At 60.4% G+C, this 9331-nt stretch overlaps 1 protein-coding gene across 1 annotated transcript; it reads left to right on the forward strand.

The window, feature by feature from the left end:
* Nucleotides 1-3: 3 nt before the first annotated feature.
* MXRA5 (matrix remodeling associated 5) lies at nt 4-9081 on the forward strand (the record flags this gene model as incomplete). Its single annotated transcript, XM_023749298.1, has 3 exons — nt 4-1859; nt 1902-4594; nt 8175-9081. Coding segments are annotated over 3 exons (5456 nt in total), but the record flags the coding sequence as incomplete, so codon positions are not given.
* Between the last annotated feature and the right edge of the window lie 250 nt (nt 9082-9331).

Here is a 9331-nt window from a genome sequence, read left to right on the forward strand (position 1 = left end):
GCGAGAGACTACGAGAAGCTGTGGAAGCTCATCGCCTACTACAGCGAGGTGCCCGTCACGCTTCACCGGGAGCCCGTGCCCGGCCCAGACGCCGGAGTAGACACCTACCAGTACAGGCAGGACCCCGACGATGACGCTCTCTACTACACCGGCGTCCGGGCCCGCGTCCTGGCCCGGCCCGCCTGGGTCCTGCAGCCGCGCATCGACCTGCAGCTCGACCGCCGTCGGAGCACGTCCAAGAAGGTCCTGCTGTCCTACCGATCTCGGTTCTCCCTCACCGTGTCCGGCGAGGACGCCGGGCAGTCTCGCGGCCGCAGCTGGGTCATGATCGAGCCCGGGCAAGACGTGCGGAGGGCCCAGACGGTCCTCGAAGGGTCTCCGTGCCAGCTCAGCTGCAACGTGAAGGCGTCCGAGAGCCCCTCCATCTCCTGGGTGCTCCCCGACGGCTCGGTGCTGAAGGCGCCCACGGACGAGCCGGACTCCAGGTTCTCCATCCTGACCAGCGGCTGGCTGAGGATCAAATCGGCGGAGCGGGCCGACTCGGGCGTCTACCAGTGCGTGGCCCGGGTGACGGACGAGACGGACCGCCTGGCGTACCGGGTCCTCGTGCAGCCTCGCGCCGTGCGGCCCACGGAGGGACACGCGGTGACCGTCGCAAAGAACCCCGGGGAGTCCCTGGTGCTGCCTTGCCAGGCGCTGGCCGTCCCTGAGGCCCAGCTGAGCTGGATTCTCCCCAACCAGAGGATCGTCAACGAGTTGGCCAACACGTCCCACGCCTACGTCTTGCCCAACGGGACCCTCTCCATACCTGAGGTCCGAGTTGGCGACGGAGGCTACTACCAATGCGTCGCGGTCAACCAGCAAGGGGCTGACCAGTTCACGGTGGGGGTCACCGTGAGCAGGAAAGGGTCGGGCAGGGCGTCGAAAAGGGGCCGACGCCCGGGTGGGAAGGCCCTGGCCAGGCCCAGAGGGGATGTCGTCGAGGACGAAGGGGGCTCGGGCGTCGGCGGGGACGATACCCCGTCGCCGAGCAGAGTCCTGCACCCAAAGGACCGGAAGGTGTTCCTCCACCCAAAGGAGGACCCCAAAACCAAGAAGGGGCGAAGGAAGCCGCAACCCTGGAAGCACGCCGAGAGGGAGCCCGAGGCCAACGTCGCCGAGGGCCGCAGGGCCTTCGAGTCCCGACGGAGGGTCAACATGGCCAGCAAGCAGATCAACCCGGACCACTGGGCGGATATCCTAGCCCGAGTCCGCGGGAGGAACGTCCCCAAGGGCACGGGAGGGCCCGAGGCCGCCGTGGAGACCGCCACCGCGCCGTCAGAGAGCGGAGACTCCGCGCCCGTCCCGCCCGTCGCGTCTCCTCCCGCCGTGTCCCCGTCGGCGGCGGCCCAGACGACAGCCAGTGCTGAGGAATTCTCGGCGGATGCTCTGTCCTTTGGGGAGGAAGAGCCCCTTTCCAGGACTGCTTCCGCCGCCGGGAGGAGGCCCGACCGAGGCCAGGCTGGCGTCCTCACGGCTGAAGCCAATGCGACCGGCTCCGATCTGCAAGAATCCGATGATGGCGACGATGAGTTTTCTGCAAAGACCCGGGGTCGACCTCGGATGGCCGTGGACTCCCAGTGGACCATGGCCACGAAAGGGACGTCGGATGTCCCTTACGAATCGTCGACGCCACAGATCCTGGACCCGGCCTACGAGGAGTCCACCAGTGATCACGTCATGACGGACAACTGGTCTACCGTAGGCGTCAGAACCAACATCGCCAGGGACAACTGGTCTACCGTAGACGTCGGAACCAACATCGCCAGGGACAACTGGTCTACCATAGACACTGGGCCCAACATCGCCAGGGACAACTGGTCTACCATAGACACTGGTTCCAACATCGCCAGGGACAACTGGTCTACCGTAGGCATTGGGCCCATGCCAGAGCCTACATCCCCCGAGAATGCATCTCCCTCGGTGGCCACCTCCTGGGCCGAATCGGACCTCACGCCATCCGTGGACCCAGAATTGGATGAGGATAAGACGGAAGGACAGGCGTCCAGGCTTGACACTCCAACGCCCACCTTGTCCGTGGTTGAGTCCGGGCCATCAGAGCGATCCGGCGATCTCGCAACACGAGGACACAAAGAGGAAGGAACAGAGGTCCCCCAGTTCGGGAGCCATGGCTTCAGCCCTCAAGGCAACCCGTGGATCACAAAGGGCACAGAGGAGAACTCTCGGAAGCTTCCGGAAGGAGACACGCCAGAGACAGTGCCCACAAGCTCCCGTGGATCCGAGAGGAAGCGTCAGGGCGTTGAGTCTGTCGCATCGACCGCGTCGCTTGCCTCTCTAGTCGCCGGCGGTCCCATCTCGCCCACCCCAGAGGTCACCTGGCCATCCACGGCCACCACCGCTCCCCCTTCCCGCAAAAGGCCCCAAGGGAGGAGGAGGCAGAGGCCCCACAGATTCCGGCACCGGCATAAGCCAACCCCACCTTCGACGTTCGCCCCCACGGGGACCATCTGGGCTGGATCCGCTCACGTACCCGGAGCCAAGACACCGGGGCGAGTGGATGGTTCGCTGGTTCCTACTTCTTGGGGGGAGAGTACGGTTGGGATCCCCAAACAGGGGGACCCCGTAACCAAGGGGACGCCACGGAGGAAGCACGGTAGGAGGCCAAACAAACACCGCTATGGCGCCTCGACAGCGAGCCCCACGGCCTCGACAACCCAGCTCACAGATGTTACCACTCCCCGTCCGTTAACGGCCCTGGTGTCTACAACCGTCTCCCAGAGAATTGGGGACCCCCCTGAGGCCACTAGGGCGGCAGAATATAGGACCACCACCCCCAAGATGCATGTATCTCGCGATGCAACCCAAGAGACCACGCCAGCCACAGATACGCCCGTATCGGATGGAAAAGAGACGGAGGATTCGAGTGTCTATAACGTCCATGACAACATAAGTGAGTCCATCATTGATGTCACATCACCTTCTGGTTTCGAGGTCCCCACCGCGGGAGAAATTAAGAAGGAATCCCGTCCTTCCAGCGTCCCAGGAACGGAGAGCTGGACTCCACCAAGGACAGCCCCGCCTGGGGGTCCGCAGACAGACACCCCCGTGCCTCCCTCTTTGGAGACCCTCACGCAACCCTCATCCTTTTCCCAAGAGTCGGGGGACCTGGATCTCCCCTCTGATATCCCCCCTTCCCTGGTGCTCGCTACACGAGAAGACATTGTTGCTTCCACTACTCGGAGCGCAGATGTAGAGGCGACTTCACGTCGGACCGGATCCACCATCCGTGGCCGGGATCCTCACGAAACCACCCCGGCTCCCGTCCATCCCGAAACTCGACCCCAGGATCCCGTCCTCACTCCGGCCCCCGTGGGGGAGTCAGCGACCCCGTTGGCACCCACGAGTCTCCTGGCTCCGGCACCAACCACCACCACCACCGAGCCCGCCCATCTCACCTCAAGCCCGCCACCCCCAACGTCAATGGGTTCCAAGGACCACGTTGTCCTCAATTCCGTGGGGGGCCCCGAACCCCAAACTGCCCCCGCAAAGAAGGAGGAGGTGACCCAGCACCCGTGGTGGCGAGGAAACGAATTGTCCACCCCCTCTCCCAAGAGGGATCCATTTCACGTCACCCCAAAACAGGGGGTCGAGAAGGAAGTCTTAGATGAGAGGACGAAGGACATGGTTCTACGTGGCCCCGATGGTCACCACCACCACCCGGGTGGGAGAGTCCAAATCCTCCACCAACCGGCCAGGGCCCCCCCGAGAGGGACAACGAGGCCACCCCAGGGGACCACCCAGAGCCCCCTCAGATACCTCTCGACGTTCCAGCCCCCTCGTCCCGGGACCAACCAGCCGGGCATCACGGCGTACCCCTCGAGGGCTTTGTCGGAAAACAAGCCCTGGACGACGACCACGTCCTCCAGCCCGGCCACCGTGGGCCCGTGGCGCACGGCCACGCCTCACAGGGTCACGGACCAGTGGACGGACCGGTTCCACGGCCACTCCAGAGCGTTTGGGCACAACAGCATCCCGGACGTGAGAGACCCCGCGGGCCGGCCGCCCAACGCCAGGGTCCCTCATCACTTCGACGGGAGATTCCCCTTCTTCTCCAACAACCGGACCTTCTCTTTCCCACAGTTGGGCGTCACCCCCAAGACCCAGCCCCCCACCTCTCCCGCCCCAGGGCTGAGAGACAGAGCCGTCAACCCGGGTGCCTACAATCGGATCCACACTCAAACCATCACCCACATGGACTTTGGCCCGCCGGCGCCCCCGTCACTGCCACGTCCCAGGACCGTGTCCCCCATCTCCACCCACATCCAGAACATCCCCGTGGTCTACCCCACCCGGAACGCCATCCCCTTCGTGTCCTCCCCTGGCCCTCCTTCCGGGAGCTTCCATCCGGGCGGCTCCAAGCTCTTCTCCGCGGGGGGACCGCCGGCGTCCAAATTCTGGACCCTTGGAGAGAAGCCGCAGATCATCACCAGGTCCCCCCAGACCGTGACCGTCACGGCGGAGGCCGACGTCGCCATCCCGTGCGAGGCCACGGGGAAGCCACAGCCTTTCGTTACGTGGACCAAGGTTTCTACAGGTAGGGCGTGGAAGCGGCTGCATTTTTTACAAAAAATCTTTACTAGAGGCCTCGGTGCACGGATTCGTGCACCGGTGGGGTCTCTCGGCCTGGCCTGCGGGGATCTGGCGAATCTGGCTCCCCGACATCCCCCGACGGGTCCCGGATGGCGAGAGGGCGGTTCTCGGATGACGCACCCCTGAATCGGGCTCCCTCCTCTGTCAGCAGCTCCTGTGTTGAGCGTCTGCCCCCTGATGGTCAGTGTGTGTCATAGCTACTGGTCGGAGCGTCTGCCCCCTGGTGGTCAGTGTGTGTCATAGCTACTGGTCGGAGCGTCTGCCCCCTGGTGGTCAGTGTGTGTCATAGCTACCGGTCGGAGCGTCTGCCCCCTGGTGGTCAGTACACGTCATAGCTACCGGTCAGAGTGTCTGCCCCCTGGTGGTCAGTGCGCGTCATAGCTACCGGTTGGAGCGTCTGCCCCCTGGTGGTCAGTGCACGTCATAGCTACCGGTCGGAGCGTCTGCCCCCTGGTGGTCAGTGCGCGTCATAGCTACCGGTCGGAGCGTCTGCCCCCTGGTGGTCAGTGCACATCATAGCTACCGGTCGGAGTGTCTGCCCCCTGGTGGTCAGCGCACATTATAGCTTCTGGTCGGAGCGTCTGCCCCCTGGTGGTCAGTGCACGTCATAGCAACCAGTCGGAGCGTCTGCCCCCCTGGTGGTCAGTGCACGTTATAGCTTCTGGTCAGAGCATCCGCCTCCTGGTGGTCAGTGCATGTCATAGCTACCAGTCGGAGCATCTGCCCCCGGTGGTCAGTGCATGTCATAGCTACCGGTCGGAGCGTCTGCCCCCTGGTGGTCAGTGCATGTCATAGCTACCAGTCGGAGCGTCTGCCCCCTGGTGGTCAGTGCACGTCATAGCAACCAGTCGGAGCGTCTGCCCCCTGGTGGTCAGTGTGCATCATAGCTCATAGCTACTGGTCAGAGAGTCTGCCCCCTGCTGGTCAGTGCACATCATAGCTACCAGTCAGAAGTTGTTCAGTTGGACAGTTGCTTAGCCTTTTATATATAGAGACTAGAGCCCCGGTGCATGAAATTCATGCACAGGTCAGGTCCCTAGACCTGGCTGGCTGCCGGCTGCTGGCTGGGGCATTCCTACGTTCTGTGCCGCCTCCTAGTGGTCAGTGCATGTCATAGCGAGCAATCCAACTCCTGAGGGGACACTTTGCATATTAGGCTTTTATATATATAGATAGATTGATTGATTTCAGAGAGGAAGGCAGAGAGAGAGAGAGAGAGAGAGAGAGAGAGAGATTGAGAAACATCCATGATGAGAGAGAATCATGGATTGGCTGCCTCCTGCACACCCCCTACTGGGGATCGAGCCCACAACCCGGGTATGTGCCCCTGACCGGGAATAGAACTGTGACTTTGTGGTTCATATGTCGATGCTCAACCACTGAGCCATGCCAGCTGGGTGGGTCTCTGTTTCGATAAGACAGCTGATTGAATCTTGGGGGGAACCTCATAGCATCCTTGCTCCAGTGGGTCTCAGCAGTGTTGGCAGCTCCCAAACCTTAGGTGCTGACTGGGAATCGAACCCTGACCTCCTGGTTCATAGATCAACTTCTTTGATCAGCTCAGCTTTTAATGTCGAACGTTTCGTAATGATTTTTTTAAAATATATTTTTATTGATTTCAGAGAGGAAGGAAGAGGGAGATAGAAATCAATGATGAGAGAGAATCATTGATGAGCTGCCTCCTGCACACCCCCTACTGGGGATGTGCCTGCAACCAAGGTACATGCCCTTGACTGGAATCGAACCTGGGACCCTTGAGTCTGCAGGCCGATGCTCTGTCCATTGAGCCACACCAGTTAGGGCTCGTAATGATTTTTTTTTTCCTGAGGAATGTTTGCTGGAATTAGCAAATGAGGACGCCATGGGATTTTCGTTCTAAAAGGAAGGGAGAGAGAGAGAGAGAGAGAGAGAGAGAGAGACCAGTGATTTTATTATTATCCTCGTCTCTGTTGTTTTGTTCGTATATCTAATTTTCCTCTTCCCTTTCCTTGCTCATTTTTTTTCTTGTTTTCACTACTCAATTTTTAAGAATATTTTTATTGATTTTAGGGAGAGGAAGGGAGAGAGAGAGAGAGAGAAACATCCATGATGAGAGAGAATCATGGATCGGCTGCCTCCTGCACGCCCCCTACTGGGGATGGAGCCTGCAACCCGGGCATGTGCCCTGACTGGGAATCGAACTGGTTCATAGGTCGATGCTCAACCCCTGAGCCACAGGCCCGGCTCTCATGGCATTTTAATCCACTCGTCTACGGACGGGCACTCGTACTGTTTCCAGATCTTAGCAATGGTCAATGGTGCTGCTATGAACACAGGGGTGTATATATCCTTTCTGATCGGTGTTTCTGGTTTCTGGGGAAATATCCGTAGAAGTGGGGTCACTGGGTCCAATGGATCGGGCCTAAGCCGGCAGTCGGACATCCCCCGAGGGGTCCCGGATTGGAGAGGGTGCAGGCTGGGCTGAGGGGACCCCCACCGCCCTGCGCACGAATTTCATGCTCCGGGCCTCTAGTATTTATATCCTCTTGGATATGTACTAGTATTTCACACACACAAACATGAACCATATTAGCATAGTCGTTCTCAATGACTATAAAAAAAGTTTCAGGCCATTTATGGGAGCTTAGAGGAATCGGCTACTTTCTCATGTGAAAACTGGGTGTATCTGGAATCCTTTTCAGACGGTGCCCGGGCAGCCCGACCGGCTTGGCTCAGTGGTTGAGCATCGACCTATAAACCAGGAGGTCAGGGTTCGATTCCCGGTCAAGGGCACATGCCCGGGTTGTGGGCTGCATCCCCAGTAGGGGGTCGTGTAAGAGGCGGCCGATCCATGATTCTCTCTCATCATGGATGTTTCTCTCTCTCTCCCTTCCTCTCTCTGAAATCGATATATATATTTATATATTTTTTGAGAGCCCAGCTGGTGTGGCTCAGTGGTTGAGCATTGACCCATGAACCAAGAGGTCACGGTTCAATTCCCCATCAGGCCACATGCCCCGGTTATGGGCTTTATCCCCAGTAGGGGGCGTGCAGGAGGCAGCTGATCCATGATTCTCTCTCCTCGTGGATGTCTCTCTCTCTCTCTCTCTCTCCCTTCCTCTCTAAAATCAAGAAAAACATATTTTAAAAAAATCTGACCAGTTGGTGTGGCTCCGTGGTTGAGGGTCGACCCATGAATCAAGAGTTCAGGGTTCGATTCCCAGTCAGTAATAATACAAATATATTTTAAAAGAAAAAAAAAAAGAAGAAGCAGCCCTGGCTGGTGTGGCTCAGTGGATAGAGCGGTGGCCTGAGGCCCAAAGGGTCCCGGGTTCGATTCCCAGTCAGGGCACAGGCCCGGGTTGCGGCTCCATTCCCAGCGTGGGGCGTGCAGGAGACAGCCGGTCCATGATTCTCTCTCCTCATGGATGTTTCTCTCTCTCTCTCCCTTCCTCTCTGTATTCAATAAAAAATATATATATATATATTTTTAAAAAGAGGGTCGTTTCTCTGGATTCTAACAGTCCCTGGTGTTTGCCTCCCAGGCGCCCTCATGACGCCCAACACCCGCGTCCAGCGCTTCGAGGTCCTGAAGAACGGCACCTTCGTCATCCGCCAGGTCCAAGTCCAGGACCGCGGCCAGTACGTCTGCACCGCCCAGAACCTGCACGGCGTGGACCGGCGCGCGGTCCTGCTGTCCGTGTCGGTCCAGCAGCCCCAGATCCTCGCCTCGCACTACCAGGACGTCACGGTCTACCTGGGCGACACCATCGCCATGGAGTGCCTGGCCAGGGGCACCCCCGCGCCCCAGATCTCCTGGATCTTCCCGGACCGCAGGGTGTGGCACGCCGTGTCCCCCGTGGAGGGCCGGGTCACGCTGCACGAGAACCGCACCCTCTCCATCAAAGAGGCCTCCTTTGCCGACCGCGGCGTGTACAAGTGCGTCGCCAGCAACGCGGCGGGCGCGGACAGCTTGGCCATCCGCCTGCACGTGGCCGCCCTGCCCCCCGTCATCCACCAGGAAAAATGGGAGAACATCTCGCTACCCCCGGGGCTCAGCGTCCACATCCACTGCAGCGCCAAGGCCGCGCCCCCGCCCGCGGTGCGCTGGGTGCTCCGCGACGGCACCCACATCCGCCCCTCGCAGTTCCTCCGCGGGAATCTCTTCGTCTTCCCCAACGGGACCCTCTACATCCGCAACCTGGCGGCCAAGGACAGCGGGCGCTACGAGTGCGTAGCCGCCAACCTGGTGGGCTCGGCGCGCAGGACGGTGGAGCTGACGGTGCAGCGCGCGGCGGTGGCGGCCAACGCGCGCATCACGGGCACCTCCCCGCAGAGGACCAACGTGCACTACGGGGGGACGCTCCGGCTGGACTGCAGCGCCTCGGGGGACCCCTGGCCGCGCATCCTGTGGAGGCTGCCCTCCAAGCAGATGATCGACACCTTCTTCAGGTACGTGCCGCCCCTGGCCCTGGCCCCTGGCCCCTGGCTCGCCATCCATCCATCCACCATTTGCGCTCCTGCGCCCCATCCATTCACCCACCATTGCGCTCCTGCACACCATCCATCCATTCATCCATGCATCATTGCGCTCCTGCCACCATCCATCCATCCATCCATCCATCCATCCATCCATCCACCATTGCACTCCTGTGCGCTATCCATCCATCCACCATTGCGCTCCTGTGTGCGCCATCCATCC

Source organism: Myotis lucifugus, unplaced genomic scaffold (genome assembly GCF_000147115.1).
Source record: "Myotis lucifugus unplaced genomic scaffold, Myoluc2.0 scaffold_5222, whole genome shotgun sequence".
NCBI classification, from domain to species: domain Eukaryota; kingdom Metazoa; phylum Chordata; class Mammalia; order Chiroptera; family Vespertilionidae; genus Myotis; species Myotis lucifugus.